General features: G+C 40.6%; 1 protein-coding gene across 1 annotated transcript in view; it reads right to left on the bottom strand.

Moving 5' to 3' along the window:
- LOC119794301 (metabotropic glutamate receptor 7) overlaps positions 1–24,837 on the bottom strand; it is a 195,090-nt gene that overhangs the window by 52,860 nt on the left and 117,393 nt on the right. The window contains exon 5 of the mRNA XM_038301790.1: positions 16,371–16,508. Within this exon, the coding sequence (XP_038157718.1) occupies positions 16,371–16,508 (138 nt within the window). The remainder of the gene's footprint in view (positions 1–16,370; positions 16,509–24,837) is intronic.

The raw sequence follows: 24,837 nt of genomic DNA on the forward strand, positions 1-24,837 counted from the left end.
GCCATCAAGGTGTGCCAGCAAGCCTGTGTTTGCAGGCAGCTAACAGGGTCCTTATTATCCTCACAGAAATCTGACGCAGACGGAGGTTTGAACTTTCTGGCTGTGAGGCGGCAGAGAGACTTGGAGCTGCTACTCGGATCTGTGACTCCATGTTTTATTCAGGTCCCGGTGGAGAACACTCCGTCTGCTCTCTGACCAGAACAAACTGTCAGAAAAAAAACCAACTGTAAGCTGGAGTCCTTCAAGTTAGCTGTATAATAGAAGGATCAAGCTGAAATGTTAATGAGGAGCTCCCTTCTGACTGCTGCTCCCTTCAGGCTCTCTGAAGTTCTACAACCAGTAAAATCATGCAGATTCCTGAATGGGAGGACTGGAGAGAGACAAAACCAGTTCTTCCATCTGTGCATGCACCAATGGGAAGCTGCATCTAAGGCCAGCCTCTGTCACTTTAATATTAAGGAGTGAACTTTCTGCACACTCTGACATTGTTCCCATTTAGGATAAACATTTAAAGGTCAATCACAAAGGTCCAGTTTGGACTTAGGACACGTCCAGCAGAGAATGATCCTGCATCCATGTCTGTCTGGCTGTGTCCAGCTAGGGACAGGCTACTTGTCTTTTATTGTCTTCTCAGAGTCAGAAAGACTTGTTGTTCAAACACTAGAACAGACTGATGTAGACAACAGGAAATCAGTCAGGTAGCAGCTCCAGCTTTAGCAGCAGCTGATGTTAGGGGATGCAGCATAGACGTAACTTCCTTAAGGACTGGTGTGGACATGTCCCCACCAATCTTGACCGGTAGGGGGACAGTCCCCACCAATATTTTGTACACGTATTTTACTTTCGGTGCTGTGTATATCTGATTAAAACCCCATTCATGCCGCTCCTCAGAAAGAAAATAAAAAAAGTTCTCCCCGCTGCTCACCGTCCACAAACCCCGACAAAAAAAAAAAAAACTCAGGAAAAGGATCTGTTGCCTCTCGCTTTCTCCCCATCACCCCCCTCCGCCCTCTTCCCTGTCGCTTCCCTCCAAAAATGCTAACCCATTCAGGGACAGCAGTGGACTCAGACTTGCAGGTGAGAGGGACTTGTGAAAAATATTAAGACCTAATTTTAGTCAGGAGAGACTTAAAGTAGTAAAAGAATAGAGAATAGTGTAAAAATAAGTTAATACCGTATTTAAAATATAACTGAACCGTTGGAAAAAAAACTCAAACCACTTTTTTCCGGCCCTGTTATGTCAGCTACACTAGAGTCCTGCAACGGGTCGGGTACCCGCGAAAAATACATAAAAAAAAATAAACGGGTCGGGCGGATATTTTTTTAGTCCGGGTGGGTAGTTGGTGATTTTTTTTTATGCGTGTGTGTTGTTATGGACATCAGAAATGTTATATTAATCAGGCACTGGGTGCAGCGCAGCGTACAATAGCCTATGATGGGTTAACGGGTCGGGTTGCGGGTTAAATATCAACGGTTCGGGTCGGGTTCGGATTTGAATTGAAGATATCCGCGGGTGACGGTCGGGTTCGGTAGTCATCCTAACGGGTTCGGGCGGGTGTGGGTTGGTATAACTCGACCCATGCAGGTCTCTAAGCTACACTACATTCAGTATCGTTGCCATAGAAACAGACAACAGCGCCAATATATCAGAATTATACTAAAACACACGCAAATAATTTCCCACATAAAAAACAGGACTTTCAGTCCATTACAGTTTTCTGTTTTTAGAGGGTTGTTTATTTTGCGTTTATTAAGTGATGGCTGTGGTATATTAGCTTTCACTGCTATAAGCTTTCGCAGCAGTGATTGATTAATTTAAACACCTGCTCTACTGATGGTCTATCGGAGTTGGTGTTTAGGTTGAACATAAAGAACACCTTTTATTTGAAGCTTCTTGTAGCTACTGTTTTAATCCTGGCTTTACTTAAAACTTTTTCCTGACCTTGATAGTGTTGCCATTCAGTAGCAAGCACTGCGCCCCTTTTTCTTTTATATGTACACGTACATTTAAGATTTAGCGTGTTAAGTTGACAACTCATGAGCAATCTGCTTTTTGCAATCTAGCAGGAAGGTAAGGATAGGATCTTGCAGGTGTGACGTCACTCTGCAGGGGGTCCAAAGATAAAAGATTTAAACAATTTTGGCATTGGAATTTCAGATTTAAGGGAGTTAGAAAGTTCACTTAGTAAAAGTGCAAATAATAAATCTGATTCCCGATTACTTTTAAGCTGGTTGAACATACTGCGACAGACTGGTGACCTGTCCAGGGTGATCCCACCTCTCACCCAGAACATGGCTAGAGATATGCACCAGCACCTCCTGATCCCACTGAGGGATAAGGTTAAAGAAAATGGATGGTTGAACATAGTCCGCTGATTCTATCAAATCAGTATTGATACCCTCAGGGGCGGATTTAGGAAATTTGGGGCCCTAGGCAAAGACAGGCAGGAGGCCCCCTGAGAAGAAAACCCATAAAACAGACCCATTCTACAGATAGAGAAATGTTAATAGAATAGACATCCATTATTTGTTCTAGGTTTTGTCCCTCTCTTCTTGTCCCTTTTTCCTCTCTATTTATCAGCGTTCTGATTTTAGCCAAAGGATTTTTATCAAAAACATAATTAATGTGCACAAATAAGGAATAGTTGTATTAACTATACATGTAAACAGAGTTTTATGGGGCCCCCAGGAACTTGGGGCCCTAGGCAACTGCCTAGTATTGCCTAATGGTAAATCCCCCCCTGGATACCCTGCTGGTGGATGTTCTTGACAGAAAGACGGAGTTGCTTAATCATATTCTGCTTAAGGCCCCATAAGATCTTGTCCGAGTCCTGGTTTAAAAGTAAATTAAAGGGATAGTTCGGTATTTTTGACAAGAATCTGTATGGCATCCCCATCACCAGCGGCATGCAATCACACTGACTTACCCCTGGCAGCGTCCTGTGAGCAGAGTTATCGTCCAGTTTTGGTCAAGCCGAAAGTAGTCCTGCAGGTTTTTAGGAACAGCGAAATAAAACTTTTCTCTTCCCAAAACATTATGTGTACAAAAGAGTGATATTTTCGCATCCCAAAAACAGCGAGCCCAACAACAGCCATGTCTCCCACATGGCTGTTGTTGGGCTCGCTGTCTGAATGACGGCGCGCACTGATACGAACAGAGAGAAAATAGGACCAATTGATAACGACGTGTGACTTTTTCCACTACAATGTTTTTGGGATGCGAAAATATCACTCTTTTGAACACATAATGTTTTGGGAAGAGAAAAGTTTTATTTCGCTGTTCCTAAAAACCTGCAGGACTACTTTCGGCTTGACCAAAACTGGACGATAACTCTGCTCACAGGACGCTGCCAGGGGTAAGTCAGTGTGATTGCATGCCGCTGGTGATGGGGATGCCATACAGATTCATGTCAAAAATACTAAACTATCCCTTTAATTTTAAAAAGTGACCTAAAATTGACTGTCAATAAATGTTCTACAAAATTGATATATTTATTTGATTTCTTTGATTTGTACTGTCTGTTTAGATTTATGTGATATTTTTTGCACAAAATATATAAGTGCATATTGTAACAGTTATGTTTTCAACTGTAAGCATTAAATTGATAAATGTTATTCACATTTTGTTGGCTTTATCCTTTCCAACAAAAAAAACGGCGTCGTGCAGGTAGCGCCCTTTCCTTATGAGCCGTCCCCACCAACTTTCAACACAAAGTTACACCCTTGGATTGGTCACCAGACATTATCGTGGAATGTTGACGTTATCTGTATGAATGAACTTTGTTTGGCGTTGTTTCAGTTCCACGCATGGTGTATCTAGCTTCAGCTAAATGTGATGCGTGATAATGGGGTTATGTGCCAGGATGACCACAAGGGGGGGTTAAGATTTGGAGGGGAAGAAAAAAGTCAAGGGAAAAGTGTGGAGGGGATGATGGGCTTGTGTTTACAAAGTGTTTCAGATTTAGTTCATTGGCCTGAAGTGCATCTTTTTTTCTCTGCTGTGATGTCCACTTCATTTCAGCACGGCCTTTTTTACGTTTTAAGGTAGTTTTACAAACAATGTCTTCCTCTTCGGATGCCAGATAAGCTGCAGTTCCCTCCCATTTAGTTTTCTTTTGTAAAATGAGCTGTTATGCGCGCGCCTTTTGTTTGTGAAGTACGTCATTTACAGTTTTTTTTTTCTTCATGTTGGCTGCGTTTACAAAAGGGGCTTCAAACTGGACTCCCTCTTCAGATGCCAGATAAGCTTCCGTTTTGTCTTTTTTTTCTAATGAAGTCAATAACAGTAGCAGTAATAAAACTTGGTCTAAATTTATCCTACACTTGGTTGTTTATGTTATTTTAAGGGAATTTAACCTTCAAGGTTTACCAAAATGTAAAAAAATGTCATTCAAACTGCACTTACTTTTTATTTCTACATTACTTGAGTACATCTATTTTTACAGTAATCCTTATACTTAAGTACAAGCCATTTCAGATACTTTAGGACTTTTACTCCAGTAACATTTCAGTCAGTGACTTGGACTTTCACCAAAGTCAGATTTTGGAGAGGTACTTATACTTTTACTTGACTCTGAGATTTCAGTACTTTATACAACACTGGTGAAAATTTTACAATCAATGTTCAAGACTGAATTTGGTGGGAATGAGCTACACTCACTTTGATCCTTTCCTGTTTTGGCGTAACGGATGTTATCGCTTGTTTCCAGGATGGAGTCTCCCCTCCTTTAAGCACATCATCAAAATATATGAACACACGGAAAAAACCATAACCTTCCTCAGAAAAAAGAAGTAATTATATCCAGACATCACATCTAAAAGATTTGACTTCACACAATCTGGGGGGGGTGGTTGTTGCGCCGGCTGTGGTCTGCTCTTCTTGCGGTCGGGCGCCGGGCGGCTTTTCTGCTCTTGGGTTGATTCTGTTCGCGGTGAGTTGCGTTTCGCGCTGTTGGCATCGGACTTGGTGGGGTGGGACCGCTCTTTTGGCCTGGGGGGCGTTTTGGGGTCCCGCGGTGCCTGTGGCCGGTTTGCGGCGGATGTGCATGGGCCCCGGCTGTGGGCGGGGCCGCCTGTGTGTTTTTCCTGGGTGGTGCGGTCGCGATGTCTTGCGGCCGGTCTCCTGGGCTTGGTGCCGGGGGGCGGGGCGTGTTTCAGCGCTCTGTGGGGCCGGGGCGTTTCGGTCGGGTCTCCCGGCGCTGGACTCAGTGCTCTGGGGGGTGTGCTTCTTCGGCTCTCCACAACCACTATTGAGCAATTTTTCTATGGATAAACTTTACATGCACAAGTTCACCCTCACAAACAACTACAGGTGCTAGGCTTCAGGTACTTAGAGATTCACTTCCAAACAGAAACCCCACATTCATATCTTCAGGTAACACAGAGTACATGTCAGACTTAATAATATTACTTCAGTTTCAAGGTGTTGCTTTATTGTATATCTCGTACCGTGTCTTTTGGTTGTCCTGTTCTTGTTTCATCTCGTTACAGGTGATAAAGCATACTGAAAATGTTTTGTCATTGTCTCCTTTCTCTTCTTTCTTTCATCTTTTCTCTTTTTTTTCTTTTTCCTTTTGTTCTTCTGTTTTTCTGCTCTACTTACATTGCAGTGTCCATATAAACTGTAAAACTCCCTGCATAATTATAATAAAGCAATTTATATGCATGAAACAAGTGGAGCAGTATGGCAATAGCCATACCGCTACACTTGTGAAAGTAAAATCTGTTGGGCTCTTTTTGGCATCAAGACAATTATTCTTATTGCCACATTGCCAGACAGGACACTGTCTGTATCTAACAATTAAGAACTTACTCCAAACAATTCCAAATGTAAAACATAAATAACACATTTTGGTTCTAAATTAACTTAAATAAATGTTATATACCAAAAGACAAGAATTAAATTGGTAGAAATAACAAATTACAAAGATTTAGCATAAATGGCCACAACATCCCTGCCCCTAATTCATGCCCAAGAATTATAACCAACATTTGCATAAGTGGCCATTGGGAAAGAACGGGCAAGGACACGGTAGTCCCAACGAGGCAAGACATTATCGACAAAAACTACCGAAGGGTTGCCAAAAAACACATGGAAGAAATTAAAATTGCTAAAGCGAGAGTGGACAAACACCGCGCAGAGAAAGAGCTAGCGAGACGGGAAAGAGAGAAAGAAATTGAGGAGTGTTCTGTTGAAGTGATGAAGGCCCAAGAACAGCAAAGACGGACGATTCTGGAGAAGAACCGAGCAATCCTCAAGAAGCAAGACCGGCACGAGATCGCCCGAAAGAGACGACTCACAAGGGATCAGGTGGCGGAATACAACACCAAGATGGCCAAAGAACAAAAGAAGAGGCAACAAGAACAGAGACTCGCTGATAAAACCTGCGACTGGAAAACTCTGGCCAAAATATGTCAGGAAGGGTTAGATCCCATTGAATCGAGGAGAATGAATAAGAAGAAACTGGCCGAGGAGTTGGCCGAACAGATGCAGCAGAAAGAAGTGGAAAGGGATTACCAACGGGTGATAGAAATAGAGGAAAGGAGACGGGCTGAGAGGGAAGAGGAAATAACAGCGAAAGCCATGAAAAAGGAAAAAGAGATGCTTCATCGGTGGGAGAGGCAATGTTGGGACAGGCCGAGGCCCAAAACGCCGGGAAGGGAAAAGCTGAAAAGAGCTAACGAGGACCCGCAGAAGGTGAGCCCTAGAGACGACAATTACGCTGCAGTTCTAGACAGAAGAAAGAGAGAATTTGATGAGAAACTGAGACTGAAACAGGAAAACAGCGCCATCCAAGCCACCAGGAAGATTATGGAAAAGTTCAGAAAAGAGGAAGAAGAAAAGCAGGCGTTTTTAGATAGAAACTGCGAGCTATTGCAGGCCGAACAATTGGAGGAATTTCGTCAACTCCAGATAAGAGAAGAGCAGGAGAAATGGACAAAGAAGAAATTGTACAAGGAAACGCTGGTCGGGCAAATTAGAGAAAACGAGCTGGTGAGAAATGCGCTAAGGAAGAAAGAGAAGGAGATAGACCGTCGGGTGTTCGACATGGATAGGATGTACAACAACGAAAAGCTACTAAAGAAGCAACAGCAATACCAATATGACATCAAATGCGAAGCAGAGAACATGGCTATGGCGGCAGAGAAGCGCATCCTAAAGAAGAAAGAAAAGGAAAGGATTGAGGTTAAAGCACCTCAGATTAGACACCGCTGGATGGCTGAACTGGACCGGGAAGAAGAACAAAGGCTGGAAGCAGAAGGCAGGGAAATTCAGAGCCCAGGAAGCCATGAGGATTCAGAGGAAAGGTCCAGATGTCACACTCCTGGGGATCCTTACATCAAGCAATTCAGGCACTATGACACGGAAGAGACAAGGTTCATCCGATACAAACAGGCCGTCCAAAACTGGGGCGGCGTGCTGCCTGGAAAGAAATCCATTTTTTTGCCACCCATGCATCGTGCCCCTCAGATACCCAGACGTGGGATCAAAGCTGGGAGACCTGTTGTCCTCCCCAAAATCACATGAAACCATTCCTCCCCCCCTCTTTTAGAATTTAGTCTCTCTCACCCACCTGTTTTAGTTGGTCTTTTCTTTCTTTTTTTGTCCCATCTGATTTGATTTTGTCTGTTTTAATTAGTCTGCCCCCCCTTTAGTGGGTTCTCTCCGGGTACTCCGGGTTCCCCCCATATTAAAAAAAACAAACCCCTCTGGGATCTGATCAAAAAGGTTCATAAAATTCAAGGAAAAAGGTAAAAAGCTCATTGAAAACTTTCTATTTTAAAATCAATCTGTAGCCGCTGTCCGGACAATATGGGAATCATATGGGCTATTCAAGTGCCAAGAAAAAAGAAGGAAAACAGAAGACTGATCTAACAGGAAAAGTCAAATGATTAGAAATTCAACACATGGCTGATCCTAAAAAGGAAAGCCTTAAAAGGACATGCCAGGTACTTATTTGTGCTATTTTAGTTTTTAAGATATAATCATTTTCATTTTTAGCTGATGACGTCACCATCCCCCATTAAGCTCCGATTTGAGTAGAACATAAGGCTTGTGACTAGACGTCAGGACGCATTACAGTTTGTAACACTCGCATGTAACAAATATTAGCAAGCAGCAAAGCTAGCTAAATATTGGATGCTAGGGAAAAATTAGCTAGCAGTTAAACTAGCTAACATTTAGTTTGCCGCTAAATATTTAACAAACTTAATATTTCATTTGGAAATTAAATGTTAAGCTAGCAGCTTGATGATAGCTAAATATTGCATGCTAGCTAAATATTAGCAGGCAGCAAAGCTAGCTAAATATTACATGATAGGTAAATATTAGCAAGCAGCAAAGCTAGCTAAATATTGCATGCTAGGTAAATATTAGCAAGCAGTTAAACTAGCTAACATTTAGTTTGCCGCTAAATATTTAACAAACTTAATATTTCATTTGGAAATTAAATGTTAAGCTAGCAGCTTGGTGATAACTAAATACTGGATGCTAGCTAAATATTAGCAGGCAGCAAAGCTAGCTAAATACTGGATGCTAGCTAAATATAAGCAGGCGGTAAAGCTTGCTAAATATTGGATTCCCTTCCACACAAATAGCCCAGATTCTGATCTTCAGCTGCCACAGCATACATGTCAGATTAGATAATACTGAAAATGTTTTATCATTATCTCCATTTTATCTCCTCTTTCTTTCATCTTTTCTCCTTTGTCCTGTTTTTCCTTCCTGTTCTACTTCCATTGCAGTGTCCATAGAATCTGTAAAACTCCCTGCATGATTATAATAAAGCTTTTTATATGCATGAAACAAGCGGAACACTATGGCGAAAGCCGTACTGCTCCACTGGTGAAAGTAAAATCTGTTGGGCTCTTTCTGGCATCAAGACTATTAATCTTATTGACACATGGCCAGACAGGACGCTGTAAAAAAAAAAAAAAAGGAGCATGTTAAAGAGAAGAACAAACGATTCTCTATGAGGAAAATTCATAGGCCCTCTTCTTGTTGCAGAAACAATTTTATGAAGCAGGAGACCAGGCAGGAAAATCGCTCACTCTTAAACTGAAACAACAGCAAACCCGTATTTCAATCTCATCAGTTTATGATGAGAAGGGTGAGTTAATAAATGAATGAGACTTTAGGAAATGACGATAGGAAGCTCTATAAATCACAGAGCTCTGTTAAGGAGAATGATATAGAAAAACTCTTTGAAAATCTTCCATTCCAGCATGGGCGTAGGTTTGCATAGGGACCATGGGGACATGTCCCTACCAACATTTAGAACTGTCCTAATTGTCCCTGCCAATAATCGGATGTGAGCAACATGTTGCTAATTTCCAGCAGTAGTAGTTGCAGCTTCTTTTCCTCTCGCAGCTCCTCTGCCTGCTCTCTCCTGTCCCTTTCACGCAGCAGCGCATGGAACTGTGCTGCGCTCTTTAACTCCACTCTCATTGGCTGTTCTGCCTTAGGTTCCGCCTTCTCTCTCTCTGATTGGCTGTTTTCTAGTCCAAGTGTGCTTGGAGCACAACATTGAAAATATATTCACACGTAACTCAGCCTTTTATCATCATCCTGTATTGCTACTGTCTGACTGTTTAAATAGCTCCTTATGTCTGTTTTCTTTTTTAGTGGCATCATCTATAAAGCAAAACACTGAGAATGAGCCTGAGTTTATTAAAAATTATAAAAGACAATATAACACTATCTTATCTGTAATGTAATAATATCGTAATAAACAGCCAGTTTCCAGCATTTTTACCAGACATTAATGTTTGTATTGATTTACTTATAGACTGTGTGGAAATCTATGTAAGATAAAATCAATGTTAATATTCTTCCTCTGTTTGTCCAACCTATTCTCATTATCAGTGCGTATGAAATCGTACGAAAAGTTATGCAACGTAATTTCATACGTTTTGGACGTTTTCCTCAAAAAACCACATCAGTGCGCATGCGCTGGCAGACAGAAAAAAAAAGCAGATCCGCGGACGGACGTAAAAATGGGAAAAACAGTGCAATCAGCACTTATTCATGTCTCTAACTACGTTGCTTGCTGTTTTATGTCTTAGGGTTAGGGTCAGGGTTAGGGCTAATTGTAATTTAGATTCTATATTCGTGAATGGTGCGTCAGATGCGCATGCGATGAAAAAAACGTCCAAAACGTACGAAATTACGGTGCATAGCTTTTCGTACGATTTCATACGAACTCATAATGAGAATATGTTGGTTTGTTCTTGTCTTTATCCTATTTCTAGAAGTATAAATAGTCAATTAAATTACTATTATTATGTGAAACCCTAATTATGCTTTTAAACGAAAAACAGCAGATGATTAGACGCCATTTCTTGTTGTTTTTCTCTATAAGAGAAATAACACCTGCTAATAATTATACCTGAACTTCCTCAAAGGGTCGTCAAAAAATGAAAACAGTAACAGCAACTAAATATCGGTAAAAAGGAAACCCTCACATTTCCTTTTTTAGTTGGCTGTGGCTAAGAATCAGACATGTTGATGCTTACAGCCTTTATTTGCCCATTTTTCCAGCAGTCCTCAGAACTCCTGGCTGACTCACAATATTTCGTTTTATAAAAGAAAAAAAAAAGGTTTTTGTTTTTACCTCTACTGCGTATTTAAAAATAGGGCCGCACGTCACAACTAAGTGGTACAAGCAGCAGAAATGAAGCAGCAGACGCGTGAAAGCAGCCTTACTTTGAACGGCCGGTTCACACCGATGTCGAGCGGTTGGAGTTCCTTTGTCAGACCAATAACAGCGAGCACAGCGTTCATTTGTTTCACCATGTTTTTCACATCGGCTGTGAGATGGGCACGCATGGAGTCACAGATTAACAGCGATGGTGATGCGTGGAAAAAAACCACCTGGTCTCCTTACATTCACCTCCCTCGGCCACGCATTCATCATCTCCTCCATGAGGAGATGAGGAGTTCTGCATAAAGCACATACCTGTTCTTTTATACACAATCCACGCCCACACTTCCCCCTTTAACGTTCTCATGGCGGTCTCAACAACGTCCGCAGTAACAACACACATTGGGCGCGCCGCACTATAAGGCGCCGCGCATTTTGAGGGACAAAAAAGACGTTTATATGCGCCTTATAGTCGTGAAAATACGGTAATATGATTCATTTTTTCAGTCCCAGATAAAATACATGAAATGTGTGACACAGAGTAACTACAGCCCAGATGTTCAACTTTTATAGTGAGGTTAATATTTTAATGAATGTATTATTGCTTGATACAGAGAGAGCATAGTAGGTAAAAATATAAGAGTGGGTTTAACTCTGCACAATTCTATATCTTCAAAAGTAAATACTGTATGTACCTTCTGTCTTAGTGGTTCAAATGAAACATTTTCAAAGATGAAAACAGTCCTAATTCCACATTGATCAGAGCCGCTGATGCTTCAAACATTGATAAACAGCATCTAGTGAGTGTAGTGCTTATAACATTTTATTAATGTAGCACAATGCTGCTTTTCTCTTTAAACAATGAATTCCTCTAATCAGTACGGATGCTCACATCCAGCATAAAAAAGGGCATATGGCATAGCACCAATGACACCCGGCCAATAGTGTCCCTACCAGAGTTCAGATCAAACCTACACCCTTGGGATGCAGTAATCATGACCCTCAGTCTTAAAGCACACCACAGATAATAAAACACAAAGATGACATCATTCTTCTCACCATTAACTTGACCTCAACTTTGAGGCTACATGCAAACCTGGTGTAGATAAAAAATATATAAATGTAAGAATCAAACCAAATCAGCTCCAATAAGGAATTAATTCATGGAGTCTGTCAATGCTCCCATGGATGACACCCGACACAAAGTAAATATGGGAGTCCTGCAGAAATGCCAGAGATAAAAACAGCACAGTGTAATCTAAGTGAGAGATGCATTGAACTGATAACACAATGGCTGCTGGCTGCCATGAGGTCATTTGCATGTACAATGTCAAGTTTTTGAACATAAAGCATCATTTTCAACTTTAGGTTCTGATTGTAAATCACTGAAATGGAAACAGACGCCTGAGAGAAAAAGGATGCTAACTCTGTATGATTCATCATGTCCAACAAAAACAACATGAACCTGCTAATGAACTCATACTGAAGCAGTTCTGCTTCAACAATTTCATTCATTTTCCCAATTATTTCAATATTGATCTTTAATTTGCACCTCTACAACCTGCCTTTCCTTTTTCTTTCTTTAAACAGAAAAACAGCTGTACATACAGCCACATGGAATCTTTATTTAGTTTCTCTATTTTTTCTGTACCAACAATTCGTGTCGACACTTGGGAGCAAAACTGTCAATTACAGTTACTTTGATGAGGAGGAAAAATCTAAAAAAAACAAAAAAACAAAATAGACTGATAAAAAGAGCACAAACAACTGTCAATATAATGCTATTTTCACACCTAAAGCAGCAGAGGCAGCAGAAGCAGCTAGTTTACATGCAAAGTCAATGGTTGACATGCATCAAGGCGCAGCAAAAGGGCCTGCAGCAGGTTTTGAGCAGCACCTCACTAGCTTCTGAGCATCTGACGCGTGGGACACACTGCAAAGCAGCAGCTGCTAGAGTTGGAAAAATTTAACTTATGCTGCTTGACGCGCCACATTAATCGATCAGAGAAGCTGAACTGGGAGCTGGCAGGGCCGGGTTCCCGCGGGTCCTTAAAAAGTCTTAAAAGGCATTGAATTCTTCAAAATAAAACTAAGGCCTTAATTGGTATTAAAATGTCTTAAATCAGTCTTTCGTAGGTCTTAATTTTTAAAACATCATAAATAGGATAATTTTTATTATGATTTATTTTTTTGTAATCTAAATAAAACATTAAAATTGACCTTTTGTTTTTATATAAAAAAAAAAAAAATGGCTCACCATTATTGATTCCATCCCGATAACGGAACCAATAAAAGTGTTGTTGCAGCCGGGACATTTGGGAGATGCGCCATTTACTTTTTGTCTGGAAAATATGAGCAAGTGTAAATGTAACGGAAATTGGTTATCCAGCCAAGAGTTTTCTCCATGGCTAAAACCAGGGAACATACATGAGGCACAGTGGATTTTGTGCAAGAAGTCATTCAAGCTCAGAATGATGGGAATTAAGGGCGGGGAAGTCGCATGCGAAGCGCGAAACACAAAGCTTCAAAATCGAGTTACCGAGAAACAGCCGGTATTTCTCAGTTTTGTTCCACCCTTGTCTCTGCAACGCCTCCACTTATCACCAAATCAAACATACTAAGAAAACCATACAAAGAAAAATAGCTGCAAAAAAGACTTAGCACTGGTTATGTTGTGGCTTTAAATTTGATTTGTTTTGTTCCCTGCTAAAACAAAGTTTGTGAATTCAGTTAAATAATAGTTAAAATATTTCTGTCATTTTGTGTTTTTAGCTTTCTTCCTGTATGGGAAGCTTTTCAAAATTTGAAACATTAGTGCAGTGGTTTATGTTATAACAAACCTTTGGGTTAAGTTGTCGCAAGCTGGTTTTTCTTGTGTTTCTTGTGAATTTGGTCTTAAATTTTTATTTCAAGAGGCATTAAAAAGTGTTGAATTTAACTTGCCTTATGCTGTAGGAACCCTGCAGGGAGACAGACACAGCGCTACTGATGCAGAGCGCTATGATCACTCCCCTGAAACAGTTTACTAATGCCTCAAATAATTGAAAATGCCGAAATCTGGTGGCAAAACATATTTGCTTTTATTATTCTGGTGCCTGCAGTTTGGATTACGTACATGACAAACATCTACTTCCAGCCGCTGCGATCAGCAAACTGCGAAGAGGTGACCGGGTCAGAGGCTGCTGTTGAAGGGATTCCTAGTGACAGAGCACCCCTGGTGTACAGGGGTCTGAGCGGCTCTGACAGTGAAATAATATTTGAAGGCAGGATGGTAATCTGGATGAACTGACTGCACTGATGAAGTTTTCAAGTGGACCTTCTCACTAAAAAAACATTAAAACTACTTTTTACCCACTGATCAAAGCAAAGGCATGCTTCTCTGCTTCAGTACAGCTGATTTCCATTGATAGCTGATTAACAGACTTTTGCTGAACTGCAGTCATTAGAATCAGCTATGATGAAGCAGGGAAACCTCTTAGACCTGCAGGAAAGCGGCCCTTTGGCAGGCCTGATGTGGAGGCTGGATAGTTCTGCTCTGTTTTTGCGCATCAGAACGCAGCAGGCCTGACTGGATCGCTGAGGGACAGACGTGGCTTTTCATATTTCATATAAAATTCATATTTACTGTAATAAACTTTAACCTCTGAGCAGGTCTCTGTTTGCTCTGACTGCCATCTCCAAGGGTGGGCTGGTGGGTCTATAGAATACTAATCCAGGCTGAGCTAATTGTCCAAATGGCAGCTTGGTTTATTTCTCTTTTTTTTGGGCTGGGGGGCAGGGGGGTCACGGTTAAGACCGGAGAACACAAACCGTTTTAGGGAAATGGGAATTCAGACAATAAATTAGATGGAGTAAATTAATTGGTTTGACTGTGTGAACGCTTCTAAAGTTCATATCTTCCAAAATCAATCAGTCAGAGCAGGAAATTAGAGCCAATAATGGAGCAGGGTGATTCTAACGAGGCTTGGCAACACGGAGAAAAATAGGTCCGACAAGATAATACCTTCCTTTGTGCCTTCAATCAATACTCTAAATAGAACAGGTTCATTAGTGTTCCAGGCCCGTTCACACCTCCACAGTCGCTCACTAATTGCAGAGCTGCATTGATTGGAGTCCAGAGGAGCTCAGAAGTTCCTGTTTAACATTAAAATGCAGCGTTTGAAACCCCCACAGCCTCGGTAGAGAGAACACTGAGTCCAAAGAGTATCAAACTGTTCCCAGATCAGAGACAGAACCTGATGCACCCAAAAACATCACTGAGGCTCAGGTTTAATAAACCACTCAAACTGGATCCAGGTGACTTTGTGAGACTCAGCTTCTGCTGAAAAAAAAACCTCATTAACAGAGGAGGAGCCTGGGAGCTGGAGTCCATCCATGAAGGATGGAATCAAGGTGCTAAAAGGTCACAAAGGGCACAGAATCTCTTTAGCAAGATTCTCAGGGGAGCTTTTGTTCGGTGTCTTGGTTTTGGATCTTATTTTGAGTCTGCAGGTATTAAGACTTCCTCTTCCTCAAAGACCTGTCAGGTTCGCTCCTCTTAGGTTGGATTTGGACAAATATATTTAACCACAAACCTTTAAACTCTCCCTTTATGTCATGTTGGGTAGTTCTGAGGAGTCAGTATCTTCTTTCAAAATTTTCCAACAGGAGAAAAAAATTAATTATTTCTTCTTTTAAAAGTCCCAAGAGATCAAATCTTGTACTTTACAAGTCAGTGGACTCTAAAGTGCTTCCATTCAGTCATTCATACACTGATGGTGGTAAGCTAGATTGAAGCCACAGCTGCCCTGGGGCACACTGACAGAAGTCAGACCAAGATATAGAGACACTACCAGGCCCTGACCACCATCTCTTGGTGGGGAAGGTTCAAATGTCTTTATTAAGGACACAACAACTGAAACAGACGAAGCTTTGCAGTGCAGCTCGTCCTCAGGTAGCAGGACGAGCTGCACGGTAAAGGAGAGCCATCCTTCCACTAATGCTAAGATCAATGAGAGCATCTAGTGATAATCAGTTTCAATCCTCTAAACATCTTATTTACATATAAATAAAAAACCAAAACAAAAATTGATTGAAAGCAATAAATTGAAATATACCAACCAAAGAAATTTAGAATAAATAAAGATGCAATTAATTAAATAATAATATGAATAAAGGATACAGCAGAAAAGCATCAGAAATCTGAGTCGTTCAATATTTATAGTAAAATACAACAACAGATAAATAACTAGAGAAAATAAAATGAAAACATAGGAACCTTAGTGCATCATTTTAAACCCTGTTTCCTTTTAGATTCATATGAAAAGTATCTGGATGGTTCCTGTTCTATCAAGTGAGAAATGCTCCCATCTGTGCTCCATGGTGTCCCGTCCAGAGGTGGGAATGATAATTTTCTTTTATTGTGTTGCAAACATGTCTGAGGGAAACCTGCCTATTGTTTTATACATGATCTGGTCTGATGCAGGAAAAGGTCTGATGCAGGAACACAGGATTCAGATCTAAATCCACGGCAGAAAAAAAAGCCCATATTGTTTTTTTCTTTACTGTTGGATCTCTGCATTGTTTCTTTTTTTGTGTTCAGTTTGACTAAGGATTAAACAATGATATGATAAATGTGGGCCTCTGCTCAGTTTCTGTTCAGTACATAAATCAGTTAACAAATTATCTGATTCAACATAAAGTCAATATGTTAGATCAATGAAAAATATCTCTGCTCTTTTCACTGACCTGTGCACTTCCTGCTGCTGTCGTCCTTCTTGGACGAGCTCATCAGTTTGCAGTTGAAGTTCTCCTCCCAGTACTCAGCAAACCACACGTTCCTGCGGTTGTTCTCCAGGGTCCGCGACATGAAGTAGGAGTCGAAGCCTGGAAGACAACCAGCAGCGGATTTTAGTCATCAGGAGCTGGAGCCACTCCAGCACGAACACACACAGCGTCGGCGTACAGGACGTGTCCTCTGATGTATGGAAGTGTTTATCTGCTCATCTTTAATCGGAAGCATCATGTCGTTTAGCTGAAGTGGAGTCAGAGGGGAGCACTTCAGAAAGGAGCTCCTCCACATGTTAAACTGATACCTTCTGCCGGGTTGAACAGCTCCTGGCAGCATCTGGGTAAAGCCTCACATGAAGGCAGAACTATTGGATCCATCCAGAACCTCTCACTGAAAACTAACAGAAAAGTATCCCATTGCCTCCAAACAGCCTCTGCCAACTAAAATCTGCAGGTTTTTCCTTTCAAAACCTAAAAACTGGAGCTTTAAGAAACATCTTTCAGCTCAGAAATTAAAAAATCGAAGTTGATCATCTCTTCCTGAGTCCAACTTCCTTTCTGCCTCTGCTGACAACTTGTCTGCTCCTCTCCATCACTCTGAGCCCCACTGTCTTCAGTAGGAGTTATGAGGAGGCTTTTATCTAAAGAAGTGCTTTTAATCTGCTCCATATACCTACTGTCATCAGACTGAGCAGCAGCCGAGACGCTTCACTGTCACAGAGTCTGCTCAGATGTCCTTGAAACTGTGAAATTATCCCAGACATGCATAAATCTTTATAATTTCTGACAGGACTGAATTAGGATTGTGACCTCGTTAGGCTGAAGGTCAGCAGGAGGTGTTAAGGAAGAGGAGTCAGTGAGGAGGTGACTACGGTTAAGGATAAAAGGTGAAAACTGAAAGAGAAATCGAGTTAAAACTTAAGGAAGCAATCTACTGGACTCTTTCATTGTGTTTAACCATAGAACTCTGTCTCCAGATCCATTATGATATATAAAGTTTATCTGTTATTCTGTTTTCAGGATCTATTTCTATATAAACAGGAATCAACTTTTTTCCAAGTAGGTAAGACATCAGTATTGGCTTTAGGGAAGCAACAACCTTTACCCATGAATGCATAAATCATCATGTCACCTTCAAACTATATAAAGTCTAACATTCCAGAAAGAAGATCTCAGAAAGCTTCCCATTATTGGACGTTCCAGCCCAAGGTCAGGACATGAGGTTTAGGGAAATGACCTCTATCCTAGAGTCTCCAGGCCTTGGTTGCAGGTTCTAGGCTAAAAGCCATGACCCTGCTTCAGTCTCATGAAGGAGAAAGCCTGATTTCACAACAGCAGGAATTATGCTGGTAAAGCTGTGTCTGGATGTAGCATTAAAAACATCCCTGCTCATTCATCTGCAGTATCCGTGTCCATGTCCTACTCCTTTAAAAAAAAAAAACTTTTTTTATCACCTCCACCAAAACCTGCTTTGATGTCCCTCCTCTGGGGTTAGAAGATACGGCCATGTCTGTGTCTGATATAGGTTCCCAGTGATCATCTCTTTAAAATAATCCTTTTGTGTTTGTCAGTCTGTAAATGTCCATTCTGGGTAGAATCAGGTTTAAATGCACAGGAAAGTTCACATCCTCTCTGTTAAACCAAAGCTGGCTTCACCTCTCTGCAGATTGTTTTTGAAGATCTTTCCAGCATCCTCTGGGTCATGACTGTCAGAAAGCGTCTGGAAGCTGCAGCCTGTCTCCCTGTTGAAGTACTGTGGCTGCTGGCTGCCAGAGGGGAGCTCAGAGGTCACACAGCAGCGCGGTTTGCTGTGCGGCCATCGCTGCTCCTAACACAATCTGTGGAAAATCATTTTGGAGAGCTTTCATCTTGTTTTGGCAGGAATGATTTAGAACAAACTCAGGGTTATGTGGAAAGCAGCACCAGACCCTACAGCTGCACAACACAAACACAAAAAATATCTGTTTACATTTTTTAATGGGATTGTGTTTCCAGCAGGTAAATGGCAGCAGCGGAGTTAGACTTTTATAGTTGGGGGATGGGGGGCAGATTGGTGATCAAGACTATCTCTGCACTGCAAAATTTTTTTATCTATGTCATTTTCTTAAATAAAGTGCATTTTTTTCTTGAAATGAGCACTTTACACATTTCAATTTACATTCAAAACAAGATAAAACAACTGTAGTCTCTTATTTCCAGTGTATAATATCCAAGTTTCTTATTTTAGGTTCATCATATTTACCTACTCAAATTAAGGGTAAATACAATTATTTAAAGAATTTTTAAAATAATTTGAAGATTGATTTTGCAGTGTGAGGGATCCACTGATTATGAGAGTAAATATCTTCTCAATCATTTACAATTAGTTTCTAACCGCAAATTATTTAAGAATCACTTGGGCACAAAGGGGATGAGAGCTTTTGAATTAGTTAGCAGTTTATCCTAATTGGCTATATTCCTCTGTATCTTCACTTCAAGGGGCTCATCTTCTTCACCAAGTTTTTGAGGGTTGTTGTGATTTGGTGCTAATGTAAATAAAACATATATATATATATATATATATATATATATATATATATATATATATATGAGCATTTAACTCTTAAATGCTCATATTTACTACATATGTCGGTCTGTTTTATTTACATTAGCTTGGAAATTCTACACACACACACGTTTATCCCACTTTTTAAACTTAGAGAACAGAAACTTGATGGCTGTTATAAAAATGGCAACAGATTTCTCACAGCAGATATTTAACAAAAATAATACGTTGTGTTTTATTAAGAGGTCATGTAATATTTGCTGGTCTAAACAGATCTTATTTAACTGGACTCAGGGCAAAATGGATATTTGTATTTTGAAAGGTTGCAGACCTCTAGACTTTTCATCTTTTTCTGTGTTTCGGTACACATTTACTAGAGCAATTAGACTTTTTTGAAGCCTTGGTTCCTCTGGAGGTACCAAAAAAAGTTAGAGTACGAATGTAATTTTTACAGCTTTAAATTGCAATAAAAATACATTTTAGATTATTTCAAATGAGAAAATACATCCCAAACCATTTCATCTCATTCATCTCGTGGGGAGTGGTGGCTGTGGTTAGGGCATTGCACTTGGAATCCAGAGGTTCTGAGTTCGAGTCCCACCCCCACAGACTGCCACTCTGGCTCCCTGAGATAAGACCTTTGACCCCACCCTGCTCCCTGAGCCCCGCAAAATGGCAGCCCACTGCTCCCCAAGGGGATGGGTTAAATGCAGGGAGTGAATTTCATTAATCTGTACTTGTGACAGTGTAATAAAAATAAAAATAAGTGGTGAGTTTAGAATTAACTTATCATTAAATCTGTTTTAGCAGCATGACAGTAATTATAAATGTGTTTTTGGAACTGCAAAGCTCAGGCCGATCTGGCTGCTAGGCTTTCTAAACTAACTGGGTGGTAGAACTGGGACTCTCCCAGTTACAGCAGCCATAATTCTGGCAGGCCAGCCAGCTCTATGTTATCCGTGTGTGGTGACTAAAAGTGAATTGAAAGTGATTATTAGGTCTGTGGGGAAAAGAAACAAACAAACAAAAAAGCAAGTACCCGAATGCAAAATCCAGCATTTTTCAGTCCTGCCATCATTGACTCCACTGTCTGCAATTTCTGCCTGATATAATCATTCACTTATAATTAGAAGGTAAAGATAATTATCCCCTACACCTGCTTAATGACTATAAGAAATAAACGTATTAACTTTTTCTGTTTGTGCTGTAGATATTTGAGTTTCACTTAGTTATTATTATAAGAAAAGAAAAATCAGGCTATTTTTCACAGGTATTGTAAATGATTCATGCAACATGCTATAAAGCAACAATTATGACTGAATGTAGGTTGATTTGACTTAAATGTCAATAACAATTTGATCCAGTTAAGGATCCATTTCAACCTAACATTAAGAATTAATCCAAGGCATGACTTTAAAGCTGGTCACCAGAGGAAGGGGATGTGAAGGGTTGGGACGTCTCGCCAGGATGTCAGGGTTTCTTCTCACTGGATAATGATGTGATTCTTCATTCATCAGTTTAACTGCAGTCAGATCTTTTTCTGATCTCGATTAGAACCGAACTTAAGAACTTCCTAACATGCAATGAGCTGAAATGATCTTTTAAACACAGGAGCTTTAGTTGAGTCAGCAGGGAGAGTTCGGCCCAGGTGAGCAGAATGGGAATGATGATGCAATCCGAGGTAAGGAGTCTTCGTTTTACCCAAGATTCACTGAGACAGAATCAGATGCAGGATTGATCTACAGTCCTGTCCTGAATTTCGGTTCTCTCCAATCACATGAACCTTTCAGCATCGTGGCAGTTTTTCAGAGAAGAACTGACTGGTAGAACCTCAGATCCATCTTAATGCAGGAAACGCTCCAGATGAACTGAACTCCAGCAACAGCGCTTCTCCTCAGACGTAAGCTAATTACAGCCCATATATTACAGAGAAGCCTGGAAGGCAGCAGAAAGGAGATTCTGCTGCTGCTTCACCGGTATTGATCCAGCATGGAGCTGTTGCACATTTACACACAGTTTGTCTTCTTTTAATGACGCTATTAATCAGCATCTGTCCGAGTCCACTTTTAGCTCCGCTGCTCTGACCTGTCAGGACTGACTTCCATCCCCCTAATTGGGACACAAACAGCAAGAAATTATGACTTTGAAGCTCCACTCACTTCTTTAGAGCATATTGATGTTTTGACAGAGAGTCTGGACTCTCCAGGACGGGGAATGCTTTGTTCTGCTCAAGTGAAAAAAATAAGATTTAGAGACACCAAATTCAGGTAAACCATCCAATGTCTAAAGGGCTCAAATGTTTATCTCTATTTCTGACTGCATCTGATGGAAAGAGGATGCAGAGAATGATATGAGGAAACAGAGCTTTGCTGTTCCTGTGGTTGAATGTGCCTACTTTTCCTGTTTCTGACCTGCTGCTTCAGTGGAATCTATTCAGGCTGCGTGTCGTAGCATCAACTCTGATGTATTTATAGCTGAAACACAGAAGCTGCTGCCAGTGTTTCAGGCTTTTAGCTCAGAATCAAACGTAGGGAGCAGTCTGTAGAGTGTTTGAGGGAAAGTGACACGTTTCGCTCCCTTGTTCATAGCAGCACAGAATGTGATTCATCTTGCTGGGAAAGTCGTGTGTGTCACCACCGTGAGCCATGCAGCAGCGTTAGTAAAACGATTCACAAGGCGCCTGTTTTGAAGATTAAGAGAAGCTTCACTCAAGGGAACATTTGACGTTCTCACCTCGTTTTGTATCTGGAACATCTTCTTCTGCCTCTAAATGTCAGAAAGCCATGAGAGATCTGTTTACACAGGAAGGTCTCTTTTTTGGCAGGAAAATCATTAAAGATCCTCAGCAAAAATCTTAATAGATGGATGGATGGATGGATGGATGGACGGACGGACGGATGGAGGGATAATTAGTGTTTATTTTCTTTCTCTGGTCTAGCTGCATGTAATGTAATATTAGCTCTGGCAGAACGTCCCCCAGTAAGGGATCATCTGCTGTGGGACAGAAACCAAATCTCCAACCAGCAGCACAAAGCAGCTTCTTCACATCCTCGTCTCCTGGAGGCACACAGTTCCCCTCTGCTCGACAGAAAAACAGAGCAGGCGGACAAACAAAAACATTCTGGGGTTGCATCTCAAAGTCGAGCCAAGCTCCATCTCTCATGGCCAGAAAAAAATAAAGTAACTGCCAGGGGCCAGAACCAATGCCAAGGGCCTCAGCCAGTAAGCTGGATGGGGAGCGTTAATTACTGGACCTGATTTAGCTGAACGCTGAGTGGGGAAACAGTCAGGAAACTAAATATTTCTGATTTAGATTAAACTAACTGGAGCCTGGACGTGAAAACTCTGTGTTTTTATTGAAACTAAAGCAGTGAGGAAGGTAAACAGATCCTACATCACAGATGCCGATGGTTACAAATCAAATAGCTTGAGAAGCATAATATATTATAGATACCCAGTTTGCCTAAAGATCTTTCTGTTAGTTTCAAAGCTTAAAATCTGTATGAAGGTAAAATTGAATCATGTGGCTACCATATGCATTGTAAGTTGCAGAGAGAAATAATGTCATAGATTATTTTCTTTCTTTTACAGTTATGAAAAGTTACACCTCTTCACAAACTGTGTTTTGTTAGTCACAAATCAAAAGCCTCTTACATTCTCAGTTTTGCTCCATTCGATTCAAAACTATTGAATGAATTCATTATAGGTCAGAGAGGGTTAACTAGCGACATAGATGGTGACTGAGGTGGAGAACTGAAGCCAGATTTTGTTCTCCTAGACATTCAATTTTCCCTTCATATGAAACTTAAATCATAGATCATCATTATCAGATCCAAAACTGCTGTGGGATATATGCTGGCATTGCCAGGTCCGGTCACAAATATTAAAAAAGGCTGGTTTCCATTCCTATAAGTTCGACATATTTAGATGTTACATCACACTCTTTCTGTGATCAACAGGGTAAGTCGTACCACAGATCAGTATATAAAGGATACAAAGCATGTGTTAGGTTGAGTCAAGTTTTTTTTACAGGACCAAAATGCATAGATGGAAGCTGAGGTGGTATCTTGCAGATTTAATAACAAATGGTGGCAACAGAATCCTAAATCCATAAATAACGAATCAGTGAGAACAGGAACCAGAGCAAAAGGGAACACATAGGTCAAGGAGGGAATGAAAGAATGAAGAGAATGCAGCCAACATAACTGCAGAGGAGGAGTATAAATGCCAAACAGAACAAAGAATGGAGTAATCAACTGATTGGAAGCAGGTGTGGAGAGAAGGATCTAGAAGGGAGCTAGGGAAAAGGACATTGAGAAAAGGGGACAAGAAATACATTAGAACTCAAATACAACTAGAAAACAACTAGAATGACACAAAATGGAAATAAAACCAATCACCTGAAAAACAAAGAAATACACGAATCAAAGTGTAACTGAAAATTCAAAAAGAAAATCTAAACAGAACCAAAAAGTGCAGAATTATGACAGTATGAGAAATTCACATGAAATACTGTAAGAAATAAATCATCAAACAACTCATGTTTCATGGTGCACAATGGTTGGTTTAAATATATCAGATACTTTGGAAATGGGTGAATTGGGAGGGAACGTGTTTTCATGGAGCAATACCTCAGAACCACCAGACCCAGGCTATTCCTGTTTATCACAGGGGTTAAACAGAAAAAAATTAAAAGGGAAGCTGGGTGCATGGTCTAAGCAAACAAATAAATAGTCCAAGGATAGACAATCTGGGTACAAATAGAACTGAAAATCCATTCATCCATTTTACATCACTCTTATCCCTGCTGGGGTCGTGAGGGGTGCTGGTACCTTTCTCAAGCTGTCTACGGGTGAGAGGCGGAGTCCACCCTGGACAGGTCACCAGTCCATCACAGGGCAACACAGAGACAAACAGGACAAACAACCATTCACGCACACACTCACACCTAAGGTGAATTTAGAGAAGCCAATTAACCTAACAGTCATGCTTTTGGACTGTGGGAGGAAGCCGGAGTACCCAGAGAGAACCCATGCATGCTCAAGGAGAAGAACTAAAAATGTATTTGTGAATTATAAATAATATACATGTCTAATATGGGCAATAAATGGACAAAGCTTTATGTCAAAGTCAGTTTTTCAGGAATCCAAATCAACTATAATTAACTACAGTATAGGCAAAATAAAATAAGCTACAGCCTAAATATGAATATTCTTGCCAATATTAAACCTTACAAATAGCTATCCAATTTTATCACATCAACGTATTTTCTAATATTTTCTAAATTATACAGTATGTTACTTGCATTTTATGTCGGCTCTTAACATCATGAATTGATTTCAAACATAATCAAAATACAACTGAATCTCTGCCTGAGTCCACTTTTGGGAACAAGAAATTCTGTAAATAAACCTGAGATATCACAGCCAGCGCTAGGCTCATGCTGCCTGGATTTCCTCGTTAATCTGATCAGTCCACATCAGACACTGAAGGTGTCATTGATAATACTTTATTTACTGTGGCCAACAGACACTTATCAGGCTCTCTACCTCACACAACAGCACCTGTGGTAAACGTTCTTTCTTGGCTGTGGTTGCTATTGGTAAACATTAAATATCCTTAATCTGCTGGCTCAGTTAAATACACAATGAAATTCATGCAGAGTTTTTGCATGGACAATTTGTGGAGTAACAATACATTTTCCATTGTTGGGCGTGAAGACGGCTCAATGGGAGGTGAAGCCTTGGATGTAAACTTTGAGGCACAGCTGTGATCCATAAAGGAAAATTGATTGCTTTTGTGCATCAGCGTGGTTTTATAAATCATGATGATCCTTGCCTGCTCCATTTTTGGGTGTTTGGTATACCAATGCTTTAAGTT

Source organism: Cyprinodon tularosa, unplaced genomic scaffold (genome assembly GCF_016077235.1).
Source record: "Cyprinodon tularosa strain WSP-4 unplaced genomic scaffold, ASM1607723v1 ctg474, whole genome shotgun sequence".
In the NCBI taxonomy this organism is placed as follows: Eukaryota; Metazoa; Chordata; class Actinopteri; order Cyprinodontiformes; family Cyprinodontidae; genus Cyprinodon; species Cyprinodon tularosa.